Source organism: Scleropages formosus, chromosome 3 (genome assembly GCF_900964775.1).
Source record: "Scleropages formosus chromosome 3, fSclFor1.1, whole genome shotgun sequence".
In the NCBI taxonomy this organism is placed as follows: domain Eukaryota; kingdom Metazoa; phylum Chordata; class Actinopteri; order Osteoglossiformes; family Osteoglossidae; genus Scleropages; species Scleropages formosus.
In genome coordinates this window covers 13,011,833-13,039,760 of record NC_041808.1, presented here as the reverse complement: position 1 = coordinate 13,039,760, position 27,928 = coordinate 13,011,833, and the positions used below count along the sequence as shown (strand labels likewise).

The window sequence follows — 27,928 nt, the reverse complement described above, 5'->3', positions numbered from 1 at the left end:
GTCAGATTACTTACCACCAAAAAAAATGTAATCTGAAGTCTGTGTATGCAAAATGACAGGAGACTTGGATGCACATCATTGATTTGTGTATATGCAATGTATGAATATGTGTAGGTGCATGTGGAAATTCTTGCACATGTGTTTGTGTGTTTAATTTATTTAAAATTATGCACTAGGTTTGATGGGGGATCCAATGTGGGAAGCTCTGTAATGTACTTACCCTGGGCCATAATTATTCAGATGAACACAAGGCAATGGCTCCCTTGCTAACAGCTGCTGGAAAACAAACCTTGCCATTTTGCAATAAAACCCCTGGTTTGCGAGATTTTCAGTGCGAGGACTCAATTGGCAGCTCCACTTTTTCATGTTCATTGCCCTCCAAATGATAAAGTAGCCCTCTGCAGTTCAGTAATACTCCGCTTCCCCCATATTTCATTGTAAGCTGTGAAGACCTTGGATCCCATTAAGCTCCTTTACGTATAAATATCACCTTCTGTGTATTTTGCCTTTTCAAGGGACAAAATAATCTACGACTGTCTACAAGGTCCCCAGAGACACAAAATATTGTTTTTTTTTTTTCTCCTTTTTTTATTGGCATTTTACATAACTATCAAACAAATTTCGCTTACGTTAGTACAAGAATATTTGAGGTTTTCAACAGCTAAGTGACTGAAATGCTATCAGTGAATTTGAGGGCACATTAGGGGCCAGTGAAATTTAAGCATTTTTGCATAAAAGTGCTCTGACAAAATTACTGAACTGTTTTTTTTTTTATATCCTTTTTTGTTGAATGTTTGTTGCATTAAATCAGTCATTGTCAAGTGCATGGCTGTGAAGTCTCTAAAAGCCCATACCAATTGTCAGATACCACTATCATCTAACATAAAAAGTTTTCTTGAGGTCTGCCAAATAAATGCTCTTTATGAATCATAATATGTTAACATTATAATTGCTTTTTGTTACTTTTAACATTTTATATGCATTTGTTGGGAATGCCAGTAGCTCAAACTATCAATAATGCTCCACTTTGTGTTTTGCTATGGTACAATAGGAGGTACTACATATGAGAAGTTTTTGTCAACCATAACCATGGGAGACAGATGATAAACTCACAATTCAAAAGACACAAATTATTGTTTATCTCCTCAAAGAAGGTAATGGACAAGGTTTAAAAAAAAAAAAAAAAATTAAGACAATTACAGTAATTATCTGGAATTGCCAAATCCCAAGAAGTGTTAACATTTATTCAATCCTCCATCCGTTAACTTACCAGGAAGAGGACAAAAATGTATCCACGCACTCGGTTAATGGAAAATGGTGAGAGGCAAAAATGAACTCAAGAATTACAACTGAAGAATTGCAGTTCCTTGTGTAATCTTGAGGTCATCAAGTTTCTGAGTCGATCATCAGAAAGCACTTCTGTGCTAACATGCTGTTTGGAAGGGAAGCCAGAGGAGCCCTTCCTCAGGAGGAGCAAATTAAAGTGGTTGGAGTTTGGCAAATGCTACTGTAACTTTGAGCAGAAACAGGGTCTTTGGTCAGATAAAACCAAAATTGAACTTTTAAGCTACTGAAACCACTGAAATGTTTGGAGTAAGGAGAGGGAAGGACATCATACTCATGGTGAAATATGGAGGTTGATCACTGATGTTGTGGAATTGTTTTGCTCCAAGTGTACCTATGGCTCATGTAAAATCAGTGCCATAATGAACCCCAAGTCAGAGTTTCAAAAGTCCTGTGGTGCGACTTAAAGAAGGTAGTCTTTATATGTAAATCTGGAGATATCAAGAATCTGGAAAAGTCCTGTATGGAAAGACAGTTGAGGGATGTGGCAGCGCGGCGGATTTGGTCAGTGTCCGCTGTGTGGTGGATCTGGGATTCGAGCACTGCTTGGGGTGCCTTGCGATGGACTGGCGTCACGTCTTGGGTGTGACCCCTCCTCCTTGGGCTCAGTGTTCCCCGGTAGACTTGCCCCGACCCTGCTCAGGACAAGCAATTGTTGATGGTGGTTGGTGGAAGAACGGTCCAAGATTCTACCCAAATGGTTTCTTGTAAGTTCTTTAAAATGATACAAAGGCTTTGTGCTGTTCTCTGTGCCAGAGGAGGTTTCAATAATTAATAGAAACAGGTAATCCAATAATTTTGAAATGCATATTTCTGAACAAAACACTCATGCATGAAAATTTGTTTTGAAAAAAGTATGAACTGAACACTTTACAATCATCACCCACCCATACAGCAGAGCAAGCAACATATTCACACCACTAAGGGCAATTTTCTCTCTTCTCTCTCCTGCTAATGTGGTCTAAGCATCACCTCCATCTCACAATTGGTTCCACCTTTTACACCATTACAGCTGCTTATCTGTGTTGTTTATTTCATATGGATTTTTAATTTAATTTTATACAGTGTTTTATCCATATTTTTTAAAGGGGGGAAATAATATCCACTATCAATAAATGCTTGTAAAATGCTGGGTTGCAGCTGTCTGAACCCTATCCTGATAGCATAGAGTGTGAGGCAGGGTATGGGATGCCAGTCCATCACAGGGCAGTCACACATTCACTTCCATACACACACGATAAGGGTAGTTTATGGTCACCAATCCACATCTGCACTTACATTTATTCATTTAGCAAATGCTTTTCTCCAAATTGAAATACATCTCAGAAAAACAGTATAAAAGTGTATTACACCAATTAGTTGCGCGATCTAAATGAAGACATGTGATTTTAGACATCAGTAAATTCTTTAGAAAATGAGCCAGATTGTAATTCATATCTAACCACCGACCTGGGAGATGTGGGTTACTGGGGTACTCTGCACATTATGAAGGATTTTACATTGTAGAAACCCAGTCCTTTTTTCCTCATATTTGCATTTTGGTTTTCTTATGGAGGTTACTACAGTTTCCTTCTCAAGACGTACTCAGGTGTATTTGTCACTATAAATTATGTATCTGTGAGTGCCCTGTGATGGAATAGTAACAATTTACTCCACCCTCTGCACTCTGGGATTATATCTGTGTCACAATGATCCTGAATTGATAAGCCATTCCTGAAACTGGATGGTAATTTTTTTGTGGTTACATACTGAGGATTTTTTAATGTATTTAATTATTTTTAAAACTATCTGGAGCATTTACATGCCCCTACAGTTCTTATGGAAAATTGGGATTTGTTTGTCATTAAAGTCACATATAGGCCAAAGTTTAGACTTTTGCAATGCAAGTATTGCCTCTGGTTTTGTAGACATTTGATCATTCTGTATAGCGATCTACAATATCTCTCCTAGCAGTAATTATTGTCTACACAGCAGTATCTATAAATAAATAAATACACACATATGTGTATACCGTGTGCATAACAAATGATGAACTGAAAAAATACTGTAATTTTAAGAATTATAACAGTTTAAAGAATTGAACTGACAGTTTATCTCAATGTGTTTGTTACGGGAATAGCTGGTAGCGTAGTGGTTAGTGCTACTGTCTTTGGACCCAAAGGTTGCAGGCTTGATCCCCCCCCCTTTGGCTGTAGTACTGTTGGGTGATGTACTTACCCTACATGGCTCTAGCGAAGTAACCTACTATATAAATGGGTAAATAATTGTAAACTTGTAACTAATAGTTATAACCTCGTTGTAAATTGCTGTAGAAAAAAGCATTAGCTAAATGAATGAATGTCTCAAAACCCCAGAGTTGAGCAGTAAATGCAGTGATTGTCTAATTTCTCCTCAGAGGTGAGCTCATTGAGCAAACATGTCATAACATTTTATTTAATACCATAAATGAATCTACAATGGATGTTGTTTTGTTAATTTATACTTTTAACCATTTGAATAGTACTGATAGCAGGTCTGTCTGTTTACTGTTAGAGGTCAATAGATATTTACATTCCTGTTTTTTCTTGTAAAGCCCTGCACTCAAGTCCAATTTATTTATAGATTGATTTCAGATAAAATGACTGCCTTTTGAAAGTATCAGTTTGTCTATATGAAAGTTGTTTTACATTTCAAGGTCGCAAATGGATTCCTTTTTGTTATGTACAGTCTTATACTGATGGAAGTTAATCACTTGTATTAACACTGGCCACTCCATGACACTAATGGAGGTCCATTTTTTTACGCTGATATATTCATAGTAACTGAAACTTCAATAAAAACCCGTATGCTCTGGAAACTCTGCAGAAGTCTTTCCTTTTTTCTATTTCAATGTGCATGCCATGAAGCTCATACATTTCTTATTTCCCCCTTTCTGTAATCTATCATGTGACTATCACTTGATCATTAAATATTAAATGCTAGCTATAGCAGTGCTCCAACATGTGATCAAAGTGCCTGCTTAGCAACTGCTACTAATATTGTTACTCCACGTGAGCATTTTTCCACACCGCTTAGACGCCTGGAGACTTAGACGCCAGAAGTGTGGAATTCTGTCACTTTTGAGCTGCTTAATTAAGATCTGGGACAAGCTGAACCGAACACGTTCCATTAATTACTCACTTCACACGATCCGCAGGGTGGGGAGGGGGCTACACTGTAGAGAAAATACTTTGGTCTCAGAACAAGGAATTTATTATGCACACACTGGCAAATGACACTGGCTAGCGCCAATGAATATATATCAGATTTCTGTCTCTTGGAGCCTTGTTCTCGCCCATGAGGGAAATACCTCAGAGTCCGGGAAAAAACAAACTAATTCATTCAATTGTTTTAGTAGGGAACACTGTTTATTCAATTTTTGTATGGAAAATTTATACACTGGCTGCACAGTTTGAGTACAATTTGTTTCCAGGTTGACTTTCATCGGGAGAGAACACCTTGTGCTATCTAGCATACCTGACCATGTTAGTGGCTGAACAGTGGAACCAGATGTTTTATGTCCTTTCGTTAGAATTAGGCTTAAGTTATGCTAAATTTATAGTGAATTTCCTGTTTATTTATTTTTATTCATTAATGACTTTATTACGCCTGGGATTGTGTTATCTTGATAACAAAGGAAGTGTATCTCTACCATAATGTTGCATCTGAAGAAATTACACACTTGCAAATGATAGACATCTTTCTTCATACATTTTGTTGCTCCAATACATTACAATGAATACAAGGTATTAGCATTATATTGAGGTATGCAGCATTTAGTACTTTATGACCTGGGACTCGATTTATCATGGTTTAGAGGTTTTACCATGTCATACTAAGCAAAAATAGCATCATAAAGGTGTACAAAGTATTTTATTTGAAACCATACTCAAGTTTTGTGCTTGTGCAGAGCAGGCCATATCCAGGCATTAGAATCATCTATCCATGTGAACCCAACTGCTCAACTTGTCTTACTTCTGAAATTAATAAGACTAATTCAGTATTGTCACATTTTGCAATTTGATTGTTTATTGGCTTTGACAAAAGGCATGAAGTTCAATTAAACGCATTCTTTGGACAAAAAGTGATGCAATGCTGAAATTAACAGATGATGAAGAGAATGCGGGTCCAAATATTAAGTAATTGCTTAAGATGACTTATTTCATTTGATTCAGTGCAAGTTCAGTGAACTTAAAAATTGTCATTGTAATGTGTAAATATGTTTGGAGACAAGTAGCTATTTAACAAAAAATATGTTAGCATCAGCTGGAACAGTGTGTTTTGTAGACTTGCATGTAAGAGAAAGCTAAATGCATTTTACTAATATGAGGAAACTCTTAAAATATACTCCAACATGATTCGTGGTTGAGAATAACAGACTGTCAATTAGAGGGAGAAGGATAATCTGTGGCAAATTGCGAGGTAAAAAACCTATTTAATAGACTATATGTCAATGTCTAATGATCTAAATTAATGTCTTATCATTTATAAATGTGGCATTGTGATTGGGGGTGACATTTCTTTTACTTAGATGTTCTCACATATTATATTTATAATTGAGGGATAACATTAATTGTGTCTGTCTTCTATGGGATATTACACTATATAGCCTGCATCTTAGAAAGGTTGCTTAATTTTACATAAAGGCAACATGATAATAAGGTCTTTCTTTGACCTCCTTATTGATGTCACCAATGGGAAGGTTTTTTTTTTTTTTTGTGCAAGACTGTGCGCTTGTCTACCTTTTGTAATAGACCCCTCATTACTGCCATCTGAGGAATTATACAAGAAATATGCCAGAACAAATATCACAAAGAAATGATTACTTCACAGAGAGTGAGAGGAAAAGAAACCTGAAACCAATCCCTGAACTGAGATTTAGAATGAGGAGAATTGAAAACTTTGCATAGAAATTCAGTTTGTTCTAGAGTGCAATAGTATGCAAAATACTGCTTATGAGACAAATGTGATACAGCTGATATATGTTTATATGTGTGCTTACATAATTTCCACAGATAAGGTCTATCTATCTATCTATCTATCTATCTATCTGTTTGTTTATAGTCATTCATTCATTCATTTTTTCATTACTAATTATGATCAAATCTCCGTGGTGTCTGTGCTGGGCTTTGATTTGTTGCTCTTTTATCTGTAAAGACGGACTACGAACCTACAGTACCCCCTCGGGAATAGTGTTCATGTAATCTGGCTAAGTTCTGTTGTGAAGATTTGTTCTGACCAAACCACAGTGCCAACCATCTGTACACCATGAGGACCAAATTTGGTTTTGTCCTATACACTTTCAAGGTGTATCTGGTACACATCACAGTCCTGTAGAAGTTGGTCTGCAGCCTCCTGCATCTGTGCTTTAGAGCTCAGCAACACAGAATAACCAAACACTTCAACCAGGGTTAATAATAATTTTTTTTACATAATATGTTGTTACCACCAGTTATAATTATTATTGTGATTGTTGTAAAAATAGTAAACAACCCTCAAAAGTAAATAAATTCACAGACAATAAATTAAACGGCAAGCATATTTTTGTAGGGGGTTCACAGCATGACACTGGATTGCTGCGAGCATGAGAAAAATTAAAATGATTTATGAGTAAAGTCAAACATAGGCCACTACAAAAGTCTCAAAATTACCACTACTTATAGCAGACAGGAGAGTTAAAATAAAGAAGCAATGTTTTGAATCATTGTTCTAGGAGAGCATGCTTGCACAGCTATCATCATCATTATGCAATTAGTAATTTATTAATCTATAATTTTAGGTACAGTATTTCTGACAAAAAGAGGATCAAAACTTAAAAATAAAATGTTGCATGAAAAATAAATTCTTTGCCAAATGAAAAAAAAAAAGTACAGCCTTTGTACAAGTGAAGTTAAAAGGTAGGGAAATGTGCTGCACTTTTTTCTAACCATATTTCTGCTGTAAATTGAAAGGAAAAGGTAATGAGTTGTGTTAACTTGAAAATGTTCAAAGATTTGGCATGCTGGTTCACTGTTCAGGCTTTGGCCTCTGCACAGCTTTTATGTTTGTGAATTCTTCCTTGTTTATTTTTTTAGCAAAAATACCTGGCATCACTGAATTTTGTGAAAGAGGGAAAAACTGTTTTGAGTAACAATGCTGGCTTGTCTAAATGTGTTTAATGCAAATCCAAATATGATACTCTATTAATCAATTGACAGGTTGTATTTAAATGTGAAAATGGTTTTAATTTAAAAATATAAAGAGCTCAGCATCAGAGGCAAGAGGGGCGTGGTGGTGCAGCAGGCTTAAGTGGGTCCTGCTCTCTGGGGGGTCTGGGATTCAAGTCTGCTTGGGGAGCCTTGTGGCAGACTTGTGTCCCATCCTGGGTGTGTCCCCTCCCCCTCCAGCCTTGTGCCCTGTGTTGCTGGGTTAAACTCCCGCTCAGTGTGTGTGTGTGTGTGTGTGTGTGTGTGTGTGTGTGTGTGTGTGTGTGTGTGTGTATATCTGTGTTAATGTATAAATTAAATGTTGATGTAATTGCTCTCTATTATACAGTGGGACCTATACATTGTTACACTATTTCAGTAACATACACATAGTGAAGTTATGGGGAAAAAGTCACGGCATTAAGGAAAATTATGTCATTTTACTGTTGTAGGTACAGTATGTTGCATAGTGGTTAGAGCTGAATCCTCAATCCTGCTGTAGGATACATGAGCAATTACTTATCCTTAATTGCTGCATGCAAAAATACCCTGTAAATTATGGTAAATGACTTTATACACAAATGTAGCATTGCAAGATGCCTTGGACGAAGGTGTTATAACTGAGTCTGCAATTATTTTGGTTTAGGCTTGCATAGAAAGGGTGATGAGTTAACCGATGATGTGTGACAAAAGACCAGTTTAAATTCAGAACTGAATAGTTGTAGTTCAGAACTGTCCAAATGTGATTTGCATGCTAATAAACTTTGGTACTGTTTATATTTATGTGCATAGAAAAAAGAAGAAAAAAATCACTGTGTTACAATTATACCGTAATAAATCTCGACTAAAATTTCTAGGTGCTGTTTTAATACAGGATGTTGTATCACTTGTCTCAATTGCATGGATCACGGGCAATGTAGCTATGACGGGTTAAAGACATTCTCTTTACCGTAATAGGAGTCCAGGTGTGCACTGTAGCTAGGACAAGAATTCAAAACAAGATTATCAATGATAATTCCCAAGACATACTACATGATTTTACTGCTCTCACACCCTTCCCTTGTGTCATTTGCACCGATTGGCCAGTGTTCAAGCACATATTTAAATTCCTTCTTTTAGCTGACACTTTTTTCCAAAGCAACTGACAATGTTTAGCTAGTTTGAGTTATTTATCAATTTATAGAGCTGGGTAATTGTAGTGGGGCAGTTTAGGGAAAGTACATTGCGCAAAGGTCCTCTAGCTGGAAGATGGATTTGAATCTCCAACATTTGGGTCCAAAGGCAGCATCTCCAACCGCTACACTACCAGCTGAGAGCAGAACCCTTCTCTAACTCTTTTCCAATCACCAGTGGAAGCACACATGGGGAGGGAGAAAAGAAAAGAACACCAAATGATTGAGGCAATATTGGGGTTCCACTTAAAAAATAACATTTAGAGATCTTGCTTTTCTTGCTTAAGACTGCAAAGTGGTCCCCTGTCCTTTTAGCTTTTTCCATCTCCTTTTCCCTTCCTGATTAGATGATGTGGTTTTTATATCAGCTCCTCTCGAGTGCCATTAGACTCCTTCTAATAGCCTTAGGGTGCCATTAGATGTGCTCACAGTACTGCTCTGGTGCCATAATCTGTAGTGAAGTGTCAAAATTCAATGTAACATTAATATCCTGTCCCATGCACATTAATTTACTGACGATTTTATCCAAAGCGGTTTACAATGTTAAGATACCTACAACTATTTACCCATTTATACAGTTGGATATTTTTTATTGGAGCAATTTGCCATCAAAGTTAAGTATGATGCTCAAGGGTATTGCAACAGTCCATGAAAACGAAACAACTTTTGGATCCAATCAACCAATTTCAAGAACCGCTTGTCCCGGGCGGGGTCGCGGTGAGCCGGCGCCTATCCTGGAGACATTGGGTGCAAGGCAGAAGAAGATGGAGGGTACACCCTGGACGGGATGCCAGTCCATCCTAAGGTGACAACTATGCACAGCAGTCACACAGCTGGGCCAAGTTACCAGAACAATTCACAGGGCAAGTATGTTGCTCAAGGGCACTACAGCCAGAGGTGGGGATCGAACCTGCAAACCTGTGGAGCCAAAGGCAGCCGCTCCAAATAATAATAATAACAATAATAATAATGTTTAATTTTTAAATGTTGAATTAAACATACAACAACATTCTCAGTAAATTTTAAGTGAATGCTGCCAACCTAAATCAGACATGATAGATTTATCTTTGTTCTCACTAGATGATGACTACTACTCGGGCTGCAATATTTGTATGCAAATCATGACTCTGGCATTTGTGATTAAATCATGTCCTGTAGCTTATACCAAGCACATGTAATTAAAAGAACACTGCAATAAAAAGTGTTCATTTATTTCTAGGGCAGCTGGTAGCATTGTGGTTAGATCTGTTGCCTTTGGTTGCAGGTTTGAATCCCACCTCCAGCTTTAGTACCCTTGAGCAAGGTACTTGCAATAAATAGTCCCACTAAAATTACCAAGTTGTGTAAATAACTGTAAGTAGCTTAACATTGTAAGTTGCTTTGGAGAAAGTGTCACATAAATGTAATGCAATCATCTTATTCTCTTTAGAACAAAAATAAAACGTTATTTGAAATGTTCATGCAGATAGGCTTCCGCTATTAACCTTGTTCAAAAATCGATAAGTCTCACACAAAAATTATATGATTTTGCCACAACTGCAGGTCATTTTTCGATTTTTTTTTCAGTGAACCATCTTTCAATGTGACCTCTAAATGAGCAGATTAGCAAAATATCCGTCCATTGGCACACACTCCAATTAATTGTTTAAAGTATTGCAAGGTTTCATACACTGCAGAGCACATCAGACTTCTTAACTTATCTTTAATATGAACTGCCAAACTTATAATGCAGCAATTTCCTTATTTCAGGAGCTGTAATGTGTGCTCAATTAGATTTAAATTCAGAAAAAAAATCTGACTTAAAAAAAAGACTTTTCGGTGTCCTGTTATTGTAGAACAGACATGCGCTTAGAATACAGAAACAACAAAGTAAAAGCTCTACTCTTCCATCTTTGTAGCAGTGGGTAATACAAATGGCCAGAGAAGAGCTGCATGCTCAGCCAGAGGTGCTTTTTTTTTTTAAACATTTTCAGTTGTGTTCATAAATTAACTTCAATTTATTCACCAAAGTGTTTCTTGTGGTCTTCACTTAACAGTTCTACGTAAGTGCCTACCTTCTTTACTCCTGCTGATGATGATTGTTCCTTGTCTTCCTGTATTGGCTTATGCAGGAATTGGTAACAGATGCCAGGTACATTAACACACAAACAGTCCTTTTTGATTTTTATTTTCTTCCTTCAGACTGAATTCTGCATATTATTATTGATAATTTATATTGCTCTATACACTGCTAGATTTGCACAGTTGATTCTACTTACCAATTAGATTGATTATACCAGTGCAACTTGGGGTTCACTTATTTTTGCACCTGCACTACTTCTGTTTTTCTGCTACACACATGATTTCCTCTAAACCAACATATGGAATAGATATTTACACAGCTATTATGCCAAAGAAAAAATACTGATTAAATGACAATTTTGTAGTCAAAGTAAGGGACACAAGGGAATCACATATTTTCAAGCAGCATGGTGTGTGTATGTATGTATGTATACACACACACATGCACTAAATATATTGTGTATTGCTCTGGTCTTCTTACTTCTTTCTAGTCCATGTATGTATGTATCTATAGAGGAAGAAACTTTTTCCCCCAAAAGTTTTACTTTGCAGGCCAAGCTGAACCATGCCGCAGTAAACAAATGACATGAGGCACTGTATACCTAAATCACAACATGAACATTTGGACATGTGCACGAGCTGACAGCTAAGCTGACTTTTCCCTGTTGGACTGACAGCCTCTTTCTCTTTCTGCTTTGATTGTACAGGGAGGAGCTGATGATATCCTCATCGTTTGACAGTCTGGAGGTGCTGCTGGATTCCTTTGGCCCTGTGCGTGACTGTTCAAAGGACAACGGTGGCTGCAGCAGGAACTTCCGCTGCATTTCGGACCGCAAGCTGGACTCCAGCGGATGCGTGGTGAGTCACCGACGCACGATGAGCCTCTCTTTTCCCGAGCCCTCCCACATACCCTTGCTGCCAACGGGGCTATGCCGTACTTATGAAATAAAACAGACTCTTTCACTTTATTCGCCATCTGCCACTGTTTTTGCAAACCCAGTAGCCTTTAAGTAGCTGTTGTCATGTTTTGTTCTGTTTCTTAATATGATAAGTTGTTTGTTCCAGTTACAGAAAAAGTTAAGGTAGTCACCCTCCTCGCTGGCTTAAGTGACTGTGTTTTGATGGCTGCAGGTTCTCTATTTTCAGTCAGAGCTGAATCTGTTGTTGGCCTTATGTTAAAGATGATACATCTCACTGGAAGCTAGTTTTCTTTGTTCCGTTCGTATGATTCAGCCGGAAGCCCCTGTGCAAGTCTGACTCATTTATTTATTGATCAGTTGACGGTGGCAGTCGGATGGGAAGTTATAAGCGTGCCTGTCTAGACGGATATTTGTGCCTTCAATTTATCTAAATGCAGTCTCTTCCTGGAAGTTTATCTTCAAAGTGGTGGCGGACGTGATGGCTTTCCGGGGCAGGATGCAGAATGTAAGGATAAAAAGCATGGGATAATGATTGGGACATGGGAGTGTCACATAGTCACTAGATAAGGGTTTTATAGCAACCTCGGGTCTTAGCAGTTGTTCGAGAAGCAGCTGCTATATTCCATGTATCCCTTGATGTATACACACACACACACAAATGAAAGCACTTGTCCCGAGCAGGGTCACGGCAAACCGGAGCCTAACCCAGCAACATAGGGCACAAGGCTGGAGGGGGGGACACACACCCAGGACAGGACGCCAGTCCATCACAATGCACTCCAAGCAGGATTTGAACTCCAGACCCACCAGAGAGTAGGCACAGGCCAAACTCGCTGCCCCACCGCGCCCCCGCCTTGATGTATAGGTTTTTTTAAAAAAAAAACACTGAATGCAACACGAATTCACCCTACTGTCATCTTCCCAGATATGTAAGTTAATGATTCATGCTTAGCGGGTTTAAAAAGGTTTTGCATAAATGTCTTAAAGTTAACTAGCCAGTTCACTAACTCCCATGCTTCAGTGTATCATTTTGAGACCAGCGAAAATGTAATGGTCTGAAAACCAGCACTGCCCTTGAACTTGTCTTTTTGTTGTATTTTTCTTCTGCTCACCGACCGAGATAAGAAGTAATAGAGAATGTCTGGAATTCAGCAGTAGATTTTTTGGCTGCTGTGTTACAGTTATAAGTTTATCTCAGATATCGCTCTGTGGAGAAGAACATAGTCAGATCTAAGTGCTGCACTGATTTGTTTGTGGAATCAGTTCTAATACGTCTGAATTACATGTGGCAGATTGAATTTAAGGGACTGACATACTAAAATGGTTGATTTTCCAGTTGGGAAATTATATGGGTATATTAATAGCGGTATAGTAGTATAGTGATTCAAATGTGGTGTTTGGTCATTATGGGTAATTAGATGCCCCAGAAATGCTGCTTCGCTTGGGTAGCAGTAGACTCCAGTGCTAATGGTATGTGCTATTAATATGTGGTATTAATGTGTGAATAAACTCTTACTTGTCTTGTAGATCAGGGCACTGCATTTGTTACCACAGATCTTTGGGTATAAGTTACTGGGTCTCATGATGCCAGTATGACAAATAAATGCAATTTCAAAGCATAAAGTTGTGTGAAAAGACAAATGGATGATATACATGTGCCTGTACACAATGTTGTGAAAAAAATAACATCCCTTCCTCATCTAACATCCTTATTTTTGAAGATTTTTGCTTGAAATTTGCTCTACTTATCAGTTCTAGTAGTATGTAAATGCAGTCTGAGAGAGAAACCATATATAGTTCAAATTAGTCTGTGCTTATTATTATTATTGCTATCCTGCACCCAATAGGCCCTGGCTCACTGTGACCCTGCTCAGGACAAGCAGTTATTGAAACTGGATCAATGGAAATTTTATTTTTTACCAGGCTCTCACTTGTCAAGCACTGTCCACAAGACAGTCATTATTAAAATAATTTAAATATTACGGTGTAGGACATTTTATGTGAATGACAGACAATGTTCGTGATACTATTTTTTGCTGATCGTACAATTTCTTCCTTCACTCACAATTAATTTCTGTGACATGCAGACATTTTGCTTTCAGTTCAAAGTTAAAGCTTATATATGTTTGCAATTAGTAAAGTTAAAATGCTACTTCAAAACTTTTAATTTCGGACTTTTTTGCAATTATGTGCGAGGAGATAGAGCAGGCTTTATGCATGTTCATCTCAAAGTTTTACTAGCCTGTCTTTGACCTGTCTTTGGGGCACACTCTCTGTCAGCTCATAGCCTTCTCAAAGTGATTTCCAAAGTTAATTACTGCTTTTGTAAAACTGCGATCTTAGTTTTGATACGCAGCTGGCGGATTTTTAAAACTGGGGTAAATTCATTTCTGTTGATGTCTGAGTAAAATTTTTTTCTTAATAGAATTCTCTGATAATATTAGCAATAATTGTTAGGCACATATATTTTGTTTCTGTATTAATATGACCTCTCTAGAGGTGACAGTGAATGTATCTTTAAAATTCTATCTTTCTTTTTTTATTCAAAAAATGTGAAGCCACTGCAATATCATGTCATATGTTTATCATGTTTAAAGATTCTGCAGTGGTGGTTCCTTCCATTGTACCTTTCAGATGAAAAATAAAGTTAGATTTTTATCCCGTTAAATTACATTTCCCGTGGAATTCTGGACACATTGCTTGACATAACTCCACACTATGTACATTGCATTTTACATTATACGTATTATAAGCACGCGTTATACTGTTTTATGTTTTATGTAACTAAATGATGTCATTCTACCATCTAAGAGCAGGATCAGTCAGTTCTTTCCAGGATGGATTTAACTTGCCAGATGCTGAGCAGTGCTGCAAATATCTTTCTCTCTAATAAAAGCATATCCTTCAAAATCCCCAGTCCTTTGCACAAATTAAAGCAGGGAACAAAGAATTTTATATTATGATTACATGTGTATATAACTCATTAATGCCATTGCTTGCTTTTTAGGCAATACAGCCAAACAAAAGAAGAAAAGATGATGAGCACAAAACACTACCTGAGAAACATATTTTACTGTCATATTATATTCTCTATTTGTTTGAACTGAATTTCCTTGTAGCAAGTATTATGATTTTTTATATTTTTTTTAAACCTTTGTTAACCCTGTGTACTTATCTGCTATAATCCCTGCTGCATTGTCTTACATCTGTGTTTTCACTGTGAAATATACACTTTATGAAATAGACACTTACCCTGCTGCATATTTAAATTGTATATTTATCTATTTACTTTTCATCAGTCGATTCCACCGAAACGCTTATGTGCTATTTTTTTTTTTTTTTTTTTTTACTTTAGAACTTCTTAATAAGGACTGTTTTAACTCAAGAAGAGAAAGGATCGAGTGAACTAGTGGCATTTAAAGGCACATGTCCTCAGTCTCACTGCGACTCCAATAACTCTCCCACGGCATCAGAAGACACAGGAAAATAGGAATGATGAAAAAGAGCTTTGAACTATCCATAAAAGCTCCATAACAAGTTTAGCTTAGCAGTCAGGGCTGATTTCTTTCACACAGAAAAAAAAAAACGCTGTCACCTCTCATAGTGATACAGGTGACAGAGGCCTTTTAGCAGAGAGAGCCTTATGTGGAGAAGGGTCTTTAGAAATAAGGAAGAGTGGCATGATTTAATTTCCACTGGACAGTGTTCCCAGTGTGCAGCATTGGCCATTCAAGCCTTCTTGTGCATTTTTTCAAGAGGTATGTGCTGCATTATTTTGTGGGCTTGTAAGGTATCCTGAAAGCAAATCTTACACGCAACACAGAAGACCAGGGCTATCACACTCTAGCTGGGGTCTTTATTTATTTATTCATTTTTCTCTCAGGACAAAAGGCAAAGAGCATTGTCCTGAAGACCATGGCAGGGATTTAGGACAGGGTGACTTTTTTTGAGCTTTCACAGTCCTGCGGTCGATTGGGTTCTCTGTCAGACATCTGTATGGAAAAGAACATGGGGGGTTGCAGAAGCCCCTCTCGTGGTGCTGCCATGCTGCTCTTTTGTACTGAGTCTGATTGCAGGCTGACATCTTGTGGAGCTGGAAGTGAGCCCAGTCTGCTGGTGGTGCCGAAGGGATAGCAGCCCCCTAATTTTTTTTTGAATGTTGAGTGACACATGTGTGTGGATGGTGTGCTAACCCCTGGAGTCAAGGAAAGAGCTAGATTGCTTTTACATTTAGAGGCATGTGGACCAGTTCATATTCATCTCAAATACCTGGGTACTACATCAGTGCAGTGAGTCTGAGCCAATCAAGGACTGAATCCTTTCTCCCAGTAACCCAATGCCTTATCCGCTTCTTAGGTGCTGACGAGAAGTACAAAATATTATCAATAGTACTCACTGGAGTTATACACAGGCCTACTTGAATATTGACACATCTCTCTTATCCACTTATTATATCTGCTGAGCAACCCCAACCCCTATCTTGTATGCCATTCAAGCGGCATCGTCCCTAAATTACCCCCAATGTCACCCTATGCACATGAGAAAAAAGGAGTTTCATCTGTAGAATAAGAGTGAATTCCAATCTAGTGCCGCACATTAAATTGCCTCTTTTCCTTAGAGCATCAGACAGCAAGAATCTCTTGTTGACCCTTCTTATGACAATCACTTCAAGTTCGTATAAAATTTCATCAGACACTCTTCTGTTTTCCTTAACATTTCCATCTTCTAGAGGTCTTAGCTGCTGCTTGTTATAAATCATGATTTTGCTCTGACCTAGACTGGAGCACACTGTGTCACTACATCGATTTGCATTTGCAGAAAAAAAAAAAAAAAAAATTGACACTTCAAAGTATAATGCCACATCCTAGGGACAGTTTACTGTAAGCCATTGACAGCTCTGTCATTTCACATAAAAGATGATGTCCCTTTGACATTGTCAGAACAGAAATTCATGTCACTTGGTGCATGTCTGTCTGTATAAACACCGGTCTTGCCAATTCTGCAGCTGTTTACCGCTGTTGTAAACAACTGGATGCAAATCAAGGTGGCAGCAAACCAAGATTGCAGTCTCCTCCTTCTGCATCAGATATTAAGGCTTATGTTTAACAGCTTGTTTTAATAATTCTTACATGAAATAATCTGGTTAAGCTGAGCAGTACATATGCTATAAAGCATCTACTTTAACATAATTTTTGAGTAAGTGGACCTGGACTGACAAGGGCCTGCTTCTTCTCATTAAATGAAAAGGGAATTCATGTGGACGTCCTGTATCTGAGGACTGGGGCCTGTAGTCCGTGCTGGATTGCTGATTAGGTGCATCTCCCTGTTCTGAGCATTGAGGTAATAGGCCCTGTGGTAGCAGCTATTTACACAGCTTTACTAGTTGGAAGCAGCTTTCATAGCTTGAAAACATCTGCACCACCCAATGACTTAGTGAAGGGAAGTGTTGCAGAGGCTCATGCTTAGAAGGATTGAAGGATGGAGTTATTATTATTATTATTATTGCTGTTGTTGTAGTTAAAAAAGGAAGAAGAGTCTTGACTTTGCTGATTCCTTTTTTCAAGACAGCATACAGTAGTTGGGGGGGAGGGGTGGCACAGTGGGTTTAGCCGGGTCCTGCTCTCTGGTGGGTCTGGGGTTCAAGTCCTGCTTGTGGTGCCTTGCGGTAGACTGGCATCCCATCCTGGGTGTGTCCCCTTCCCCTCCAGCCTTGCGCCCTGTGTTGTTGAGTTAGGCTCCGGTTCACTGCGACCCCGCTTGGGGCAAGAGGTTGTAGATATTGTGTGTGTGTGTATACTGTATACTTACCAAAAAGAGTGAGATTTCTTGTTTTGCTCAAGAGTGCTACATGTGCTTGGGACTTCCATCACAGTTCCCAGTTGTTCAGAAACTGCGGTACTTGGTACAGTACATGCCACTGAGTCAAAGTCGATATGACTTTCATAGCGATGGGGATATGGAAGTTTACCATTGCCTTCTTAAACACATTTTAGGACTCTGGGGGGGAGTCACAGAGAGTGAGTCAAGTTCAAACCTACATTCGAATCCAGAGCCAAGATGCTCTGAGGCACCATGCTACATGCAGCACCACCCCATGCTGCTTACCCCCTGTGGATTTTTCATTAAGTGAGAGTCCATCATAACCGAGATTCAGTTTTCAATTACGCAGATTCAGGCAGTTCAAGATTCCTATTTGACAGGTGTAATGCACCAGGTGTGCTTCCTGCTGCCATGACTGTTTTACTCTTCCCAGGAGCAGGCGGATGATTTAAGGTCCCTTGTTCTATGAAGATATCTGCTGCTAAGCCGTAGTCCCTCCATGAACAGATGCAGGGGCTTGTTAATACATGACTCTAATCTTTAAAGCTGCCTTTAAAATATGACCTTCTCAGTGAGAAAGCAGTGGAATAATTCCAAACAATTTCACAGTGAACCTTGGGACACACAGAATGTGGTAAATGCAATTCAGAAAGAGGATTTTTTTTTTTTTTTTTTTTTTTTTTTTTAATCCAAGTGCATTTCGGTTTTGGTGAAGAAGACATAATAGTAATACATTACTTCACTAATTCATAAAATTAGCATACGTAACAAATTCATAAAACGAACTCCGAAATAACAGCAGAAAATAACACAGACAGAAATTCCCTACTTGACAGTGAATATCTGCACATGCACTTTTGAGTTCATGCTTTCACTTATAATACTTTCTGATCACTTTTTCTTTCACTTTGTTATGGCGTTAATTCTTCCAGGAAGAAGGAAGGAAATATAGACCTTTGATTGCCCCTTTGATACATTACGCTTCACCGATTTTGCTTCATAAATGATTTCTGTATTTGTGGTTAGTTTATTTATCTGCACTTAGTACACGGTCCGTGATTCCTTTTGGAGAAGTGTCCGCTAAAAGAATAAATTTAAATATTATGAAAATATTATGCACCTCTTTGAAGGATGTTTGAAATAGCTGTTCAGCAACTATTTAAGAGGAAACTGCATCAGTTATAAATGCCTGTAATTGCAGTAACTGCTTCCTGAAAAAAAAAATGGCAAACAGGAACATCCTTAATAATCTAGTTTTGGTTTATTAGGCACTTATTTCCCCCATTTCAGTCAATGGGAATTGTATGTGAGTTTTAAACTTGTGTGTATCACACCCATTTTAAGGAGCTCATTAGAAGCAAGACCTGCTGGGCTTCATTAGCTTTTATTTTGCACTGGGCTGGAGACGTGAGAAGGTGAAGTACCTGAGGCATCTGACATGATGGTTTCCTCTTTCCTCCCTCCTGCTCACACTGGCTTCTGCATACATATTTCATAGTGACAGTTATGATCCTTATGAATGTAATGGTAATGTAAAGTTTTATCTGGAAATATCCCTTAAATCCCTGAGCTGACAGGTAAACAAGCACCACTTAGGCCTTTCACTTCATAATGATGTATATGACGGGAAGTGCACAGTGGTAAATTGCATAGAAACAACTTTTATGTTTTGTGGAAGAGTGATGGAACTGATCATTTTCATTTCAGTTAAAGACATTGGAGTGGGATGGGCTGCAACTTCATGTGAAAGAAAGGGAGGATATGTTCCCTTTCTCTCACCCATATGGTATGTCCAGGATGACAGGAAATTTCTCCGTAGTGGTTATCATTATTAACATTATATCAGCTCTTTAAAACAAATGTAACTGAGTTTTTTTAGCTGAGCAGGTGGTCTAATTAATTCCCCTCAAAATCATTTTAAACATAACAAGATGTTTACAGAAGTCATTAACAGCTGAACGAGAGTTATGAACTGATCACTGGTAATTATTGATGATGGATGGAAATGCCATCGTGTCAAACTCGTGGCAACCAGTCACGTTGTTTCCAAGGCAAGGTGAGAATCCAGTGCCTTCATCTGTGGTGAGACAAACACTGCAGGAAACATGCAACTGTGCTTAGTCAGAGCTTGACTCAAACCCAACACCCATTAAGCAGCAAGACATCACCTTTATCTACTGTGCCATCTATCTGTCTGTCTGTCTGTTTGTCACACAAAACACACATTTAAAAAACATGTCTGAGGAAAAAGATCAATTTTGTTGCAAAATGGATTTTCTGTGGTACAAATGAGCAGTATATAACATGCTCTTCACTCTTGATAGCTTTAAGTGAATACATACAAGTTCAAATTCATTTCTACAGATTAAGCAGCATTGCAAACAGTTTGTGTTTAATGTCTGTGAAACGAGACAGACAAGTAAATTCTGGTAGGAATAATTACTGCGCATAAGCATCATAAATACGTACTGATTTGATGAAGGAAGTGTAATATTTGAATAAAGCATAAAACTTGTAAATTGTTTTTGTATTGGCGGGGGGGGCGCGGTGGCGCAGCGGGTTTGGCCAAGTCCTGCTCCCTGGTGGATCTGGGGTTTGAGTCCTGCATGGAATGCCTTGCGATGGCGTCCCGTCCGTGGTGTGTCTCCTTCCCTTCCAGCCTCGCATCCTGTGTTGCCCGACTAGGCTCCGGTTCACCGTGACCCCGCTTGGGACAAGCAGTTGTAGACATTGTGTGTGTGTATGTGTGTGTGTCTGTTTTTGTATCCATACACAATTTTATTGATTTAGAAGAAAGATGACCTAATGACAATGAAGAGATACCACAGCACTCTTGAACTGTTATAATGTTCTAAAAATATACTTTATTTTTCCAGAATATGAAATAATTAACACTTCAGACAATGACCAGTCACATGGAGGCAGAATAAAACATCATTCTGTATTTCATTATTATTTCTCAGCACACAAGCTGTATGACAGACCTTGAAGGTTTCCAAGATAGATTTCACTTCCTTCTGCAAAAAATCTCACATTGGGGTCAAGACTTCCATCTCAGTTGTTCTTTTTTTGTGAACAGCTTTTTTTTTTTACATAGCTTATCCAGCTGTCAAAAAAGAGGATTTGATTCTGAATGACAGTACCTCATGGAAGATTTTCTTAAACTTCAGGAAACTGAAAGAACACACCTAGATTTTAAATTAAATTAAAATGTGCTGTAGGGTTAGTTTTAGGTTCAAGCTGTACACTTTCATTCAACCATTAAATCAGTTTTTTTTTTTTTTTAATTACATTATATTTTGTTGTCCCATGAAGCACTATGAGGAAAATGCATTTTATTTAGACAATAGCATTACACACCAAATTTCTATCCAGAGGTATATTGTATGCTGTGAAGATCAGAGTATCAAGTGTTGAATCTGTTTGACTCATATTGTATATTTTACGCAAGGTACTCATCCATCCATCCGTCCATCCATCCATCCATTTTCCGTAACCTGTTGTTCTGATTAGGGCCAGTGTTTGTTTATTTATTTAAATCACAGTTACATTTATTAATTTAGCAGGCACTTTTCTCCAATGTGATGTACATCTCAGAGAACAGTACAAAAAGTATATTACACCAACAGAAGGAGAACTTTAGACACAGAGATGTGACTCTTGAGTACAGTCAATTTGTCACATACCTTCATAGGAACTAGTATACATCATGCAAGTTTCTGCATAAAATACTTTTCTATTATCGAAGAGATATCATATGAGATATTTGTTTGGTCTCAGAAATGTTCTGTGAGACTGAGCTCTGTTGACTGGAACAGCCGTGAGAGACAAATAACTAAAGCATATCTCCGCGGTCCTCAAACCTGTCACTGATACTAAACAAACAAAAATAACTTAAAAAAATGCTAATCATCAAGATGAAAATGGATGTTTTGTGCTTGCATAGTTTTCAATTTACAGAGGCACTGCTAATTACTTTACTTTATTTTTATTACTCAGTATACATTTGCATGCTTTTTCTTCTCTATGACAGTTTTCAGCAAGCAGACATGGCTTTCTACAGTGACTTACAGGTCATACTGTGTAAATCATAAACGGTAATTTAGTTCACCTGTCAAAGTGATGTGTTTTGTGGCAGATATTATGTATGCTAAATATAAATAGAAGAACAGAGACAAGTACAGAACAAATAGGTGTGGAGCCAAGCTTCTACGTACAGCAGTTGTTCTATAAATTTGCAAGATAATAATTCTCCATAAGCCAAGCACCTCAGAAATACTGATGTGAACTGGAATTTGAAGAGGTGAGATTGAAATAGCAGGAGAGACTCTGCAGTGTGGTGGGAAGCTCAAGCACCACTGAGGAGCCAGGGTCAGAAAGAGTCAGAGAACTTTGATTTCTGGGCCTTGAGGAAAAATTCAGTCAGACATCCTGTTGTTACGGACAGCGGAGGTCTTGCTGGGGAGTCGTGCTGGGGTGTCATGCTGGGGTGTGAGGGCTGATGAAGTCTGGGTGGTAAGACAGAGCTGTTCCCCTGGAAAATTTGTATGCAAAGGATTTTGAACTTGATATGGAGTCCAGCTGGTAGCCAGCGAAGGGAGACCAGGGGAGATAAAAAAAAATGTAAGAAAAGTTGGTCAAGGTACATCATAGTGGGTGTGAAATATTAAAATGTTACATCCCCCTCCTACCGCAGGAAGAACTAGAAGTGTAAGAATGGTAGGAATCTTTTTTTTTTTTTCTTTTTTAAACATATTTTCTCATATTGGACATGTTTGAGGTGCAGAGATGTAGATGTTTTTTTTGTTTGTTTGTTTGTTTTTAACTGCACCTTCCGAAAGTAATGGAAATTTGAAATGGTTTGACTGTGTGCTAAAAAACGAATGACTGGTCATTATCTGAACCTTGACATCAGCTGAAACCTATTACCTTCTAGCAACTGTCATAATGTTATAAATAGCTGTTTAAGTTGTTTTAAGTCTTTTTATGTCTTGAAGACTACCACGGGTGGGCAGCCACTGGCACTTGGATCCCCCCAAAATGTTCTTTTTTTTTCTCCCTTGCCTTTCGATTGGGAGTTTTTTGATGTCTTCTGCTCTGTGGCCAGTTGGCTTACTTCTGGCAGTCAAACATAGCTTTAATACCTAATATAGTTCTTGGAGTAACTTAAGTTATACCTAATATTTATTAGTTAATTACATCTGCTGATCCTTTGTTCAACGATCTATTACTGAGTAAGAACAGCGCTGTAAAAAATGACTTGAGATACAAAACATGAAATAGAGGGGAAACTTGTTTCATAATGTAAAACGTAGCTGAGGCTTGCTTGTTTTTAAAATCCTTGTATTTGTCAATTAAAGAAAAAGAGTCACAGACTCAATTCTTTAATATATGCCAAGATTTAAAATATACAGGATAGTTAAGGTGGAGGCTGGATACATGTTCTGAGGTGCAGGTAACAGTCATCCAAACTGGTGCACTGGGTGGCGATGTACTCATGGAAAGATGGATGTGCAATTTTCAGCCAGCTTGTGCTGTTGCTCCAAGCTACAGAAGTGGGTTTTGGGGTCGCTCGCTGATTTGTTTGCCCAGGTGGGTCTGATGTACTTATGGCAGGATTGGCATCAGGTGCAGTCTGTTAGTTTTAGGTACTGTGTATCTGACAGCAGAACCCCCAGCAAGATCACCAGCAGAACCACCCAGCGGTAGCATATGGTTGGTGATTTATGAAAAGAATCAGTCAAACATGGAAAAAAGCAGCCGATAGAGTCCTTGCCCACCTTTCCTACAATACATTCTTAAAGTGAATCCTTGTAACTGGAAGACGGAATTACTATTAGCTTAATGGTAAAAGATTGCACGTGTATTTTATTAAAACGTATGGCTGCTTACCTGCCCTTCTTCATAGATGTTATATACCACACACTTAACAAAATGTGGTCTCTTGACATAGTACAAGAAATATATATATAGTAGTGTCCTAATGTGAGTGTGTTTCTTACATTGGTCTACAGCTGACATGGTGTGTATGCTAAAAACTGTCTCTAACCCTTATTTGACATGTTGCAGTAAACTTATTTTTATACAAAAATTAATAAAAATATATTACTAAACTTGTTTATAAACATGTATCGTCATTGCAAAAAGAAACGCTAAAAACAGCAATATAGACAGAATAAATTTGCATTTAAATCCCCCCTACTGTACATGTTCCGGTTGGTTTCCTCCCACAGGCCAAAGACATGTGTTTTGGATGGACTGGTGACTAAATTTTTCATTGTGTGTGTGTGTGTGTGTGTGTGTGTGTGTGTGTGTACTACTAGGGAATGTAGTGTAGGTCACCTTGCATAAAAGTATCAGCTGGATATTACATAATAATCATATGTCACTTTGGAGAAAAGCATTTCCTAAATGAATAAATGTAGCATGTAAGTGCTTTGCGCTGCGGCTGCCAGGAGGAGTACAAAATCCAAATTTGGTCCTTGTAAACATAAAGAAATGCCACATAAGTGGATTTAATGTAATTAAATGGACCTACTCATAAAAGTTGAATTCTTGTAAGCTGAATGGCATATCTCAGGTATGAACGTACTGTTTTCTGCACGCATCAGTTGAGTCTAATGGTAAACAATGCAGCTTTTAGTTTATTTTTAGTTAGCTGGGGATGTGTGTGGATGTGTGTTCGTGTGTAGCACAGAAAATAAACATGACACCGAAAGAGCTCCAGTTCACACAGGGCCACGCAGCAGGAGTTGTTTTATCCATTTGATTGTTGACAGGAGACAATTTGCTGTCATCAGCATATTGTCCTGCCCCTTTTGTAGACCTTAAGTTTCCAAACCACTGATCTGGCGGTATTTCAAAGTCCTGGGGCCTCCGTTGAATAGTTGTCACACGTGTGAATAGAGAAACACAAATGTTTGCATTTGGAAAATTCAGTATCTCTGTTCAATGGTAGGACACTCTTTGAACTTACACTCTCATGGGTCTACATCTTTTCAGGGTATCTATCTTGTCACTGTGAGAACAGATACTGTTCCTTTTCTTCCAGGTGCTAAATCACAAGAGAAGAGTATGAGGGCCACATGGCCAAGACACCGGGCTCAACCATATTTGTATTGATTGCGGAAAGGACTGGTCATTCAAAGAATCTCTGCCACAGATAACTTAGGAGATTTAATGTACTATGTGCTTTACATTACAGGTGATAAATCAGTTGTCAGATTGCCCACATTTCCCAAGTGAGAAAATCAATATAAATGTATCCAGGGACAAGGCAATGGCTTAAGTCATTAGGGTGGCCCTTGGAACCCTCATGCAACAGACAAGGACCAGCTCTTGAGGACTGTAACCTAAAATCAGCAGATACCCAGAACTCTGGTCTTGTGACATAGATTGGAGCAAATTCTCATCATCTCAGTCTACTAAAGGGGCTTAAGGGAGGTGGGGGAGGTGTGGACAAAAAGAACGAAAGCCCCCAGGGTGTACAAATGGGACTATATCTCTCCCATTTTGTCCATGCTGATCTCATTGTGTCCTGCTAATAAATCAGTATTCTGCTCATGTTAGCAGGTTTTGTTCTAAACCAGGTGCAGAGCCAATACAGCCCTTAATATATTGAAGGCCAGTGGTGCTCCTGTGGTCTATAACCAATGCTCATTTATTTTATTGTGCCATGAAAAAAAAGCTTTGCTTGTTTAGAAGTGTTTTGTTCCCTTTCGTTTGTGAAATGCATAACAAAATTAATAAAAATGCTGGAGCTATAAGCTGTAGCCCCTACTGTGCATAACATCTGCAATGTGTGTGAGCTAGTATGATATAATGGGAAATACTAGAGTCTGGAGCTTAAGAAAACCTAATAGGCCAGAATTTATAAGGATGGGCTGCAAATTAATGTGAGCCTAGTAAATAATTAGTGGGCAATGGACACCAGTATTAGGCTCTTACTCTGCAGCCATCATCAGTTTCTTTCCTGTGTTTTCCCAGGGAAACTCCCAAGTGGATGTCAGCTTTTGCCTCCTTCTGAAAACACTAAGGCACTCGTGCATCTTTAGCAGGCAGAGAAATATGTGTTTTATTGCGCCATGCTCATTTTGTGCTGCTGCTGCTTTTGAATCTGGCTGTAAATGTAACACATTGTGAAATATGCACTAAAGCTACAATGTTAGCATGGTCATTTTCTCATACCCTGTGTTCTTCTGACAATTAAAGATGGCTACGAGTGTAGTCCCTTTGCCGCTGTCATTTCTGTACGGAAATTAGTGAGCCTCTTTCTGTCTTTCGGAGGACTACTTTCACTTACTGTATTTAAAAAGACAGAGCTTGGTTTTCTTCTGCTTCGCTACAGAGGGTTTTTAGCATGCTGCGCTGTATGTGTCCAGGGACAGGCTGAGCCCTGAAGCCTGAACAATCTGAGCATCCTTTTCATGCCATTAATTGATTTATGACTCTTGAGAAGAACTTTTTTTTGGTCCAAGATTGTTTGCTGTAAAAGAAACATTACAGAAGCAAGAAAGGAGTGTTTAGAGCCTCGACTCCGCTGCTGAGCATCCAGGTAGTTACAGGCAGATGCTGTTGACAACTACAATTTGTCTTGCAAAGGCCAAAGTCAGATTTCCTTTAATAATCTAATTTCCCCCGTTTTAAATATGTGGTATTTGATGGTATTTGGTGGTATTTCCAAACACTTTGACTGTATTGATGATGACATTAAGCAGATGTTCACTTGGCTCAGTTTAAGATCAGATTCTTCAAGATATTGACATTATCCATTAGACAGCAAGGGGGCAGAAGGGCGGGAGGATGTTGGGTGCACATGCAACTCAACATAGATGGATTTCATTTTCTATGACTGAGGAGCACTTATTCAAAAATTGTTTTGATTAGATAAAAGACGGCTCAGTTTTATTTTACTGCATTTTCGCTGAAGGACTTCTTCAGTTTAACCTTAAAATTTATGCTTTTAAACTGTAGCCATTTTTGTGCATAATTTCATTGTTAAATCTGTGACTTTTTCTTGGTAACTTGGAAATTACTGGCAACACATTCTGTTTGTTTGCCCCTACAGAGGAATATCTTTCACTGTGTTTCCTTAGTGCCCACCTGGCCTGAGCCCCATGAAGGACGGTTCGGGATGCTATGACCACCACATCGGCATCGACTGCTCTGATGGCTTCAATGGAGGCTGTGAGCAGCTTTGCCTCCAGCAGCTGACCCCACTGGAGGAGGACACTTCCCTCTACAACATCCATATGTTTTGTGGGTGAGTGCACGTCCAGGACTCAAGTCTGGGGAGCCTCTGAACGAATGTGAGCAGGAGTAATGAAGCAACAATGGGGCAATACCATTTTTGTTCCAAGAAGCCGTTAGAAGATTCCATTGCTTCATTGTTGCCTCATTACTTCAGCTCTTGTTCCTGCCATCACCCGTCATTCAGTCTTGACTCTGCAGTGTAAGTAATATGTTTTTGTTATCATGAATTAATGTTATGACACCTAAGTACAACATTGAGACTGCAGTGTCATTGCATGATAAATAAATTAAGGTACAGGTGCTGTGGTAATGTCAGAAACTCTAATGTACCACAACAGCTGGGTGCAATAAATTTTTAACTTATCTGAAAGTGCAGAGCTTTACAAAACAAATAATTTTACAAAGCAGGTTCATTATATCAGTGAGGCAGCTGTACAGCTGATTTTTGTAGACCAATATTATGGTAAAACTGCAGTAGAATGAACAATGATAAATATAATGTATATCATCAGACATGAGCAAAGACTAGGAAGAACTTCAAATGATTTCATATCCACTTTTTAAAATATTAACTATGTGACCTATTTATTTAATTTCTTATTTAAAATTCCGGACAGCAAGAGATAGATTAGTACAACAGATGAACACAGCTGAAAGCCTAATTTGTTCACTTCAACTGTAAGCCATAACAACATTTGAAGAAATGATTCCCTAAAGCAATTATGCAAACAGAACACAAAGGAACAATTGTGGCCAAACATTTAAAACTTTTAATTGCAATTTATAACAGTACAAATACGCACTACACACATTGTTTAGGGGCCAGGCCATCTTTCGGATGTACAGTAATAAAAGAACTTTTCAATAGGAATAAAATACTGTATGCACGCTGCATTTCCGCATAGTGGAAAGACCATATCAGAATTTAGTTGCAACAGTGGAATCCCATATGCTGCATCTGTAGACATAACATATGGGAAGACCACCCAAGACTGAACTTAAATTTGTTTTCTCTTTCAGTAGTTTATTTATGTATTTCTTTATGTACTGTACTTCACAGCTGACTTTTTCAGCTGTTCTTCTTTTGAAATGCTGAAGTATAAGTACTTCAGTCACACATTTTTTATGTTCAAAAAGTATTTAACATCAGGAAATA

General features: G+C 38.3%; 1 protein-coding gene across 3 annotated transcripts in view; it reads left to right on the top strand.

Moving 5' to 3' along the window:
- The window catches only part of astn1 (astrotactin 1), a 281,101-nt gene that overhangs the window by 136,492 nt on the left and 116,681 nt on the right, over nucleotides 1-27,928 (top strand). For all 3 annotated transcript variants that reach the window (XM_029250461.1, XM_029250460.1, XM_029250459.1), the window contains 2 exons: nucleotides 11,488-11,638; nucleotides 26,616-26,782. In XM_029250461.1, the coding sequence (XP_029106294.1) occupies nucleotides 11,488-11,638; nucleotides 26,616-26,782 (318 nt within the window). The remainder of the gene's footprint in view (nucleotides 1-11,487; nucleotides 11,639-26,615; nucleotides 26,783-27,928) is intronic.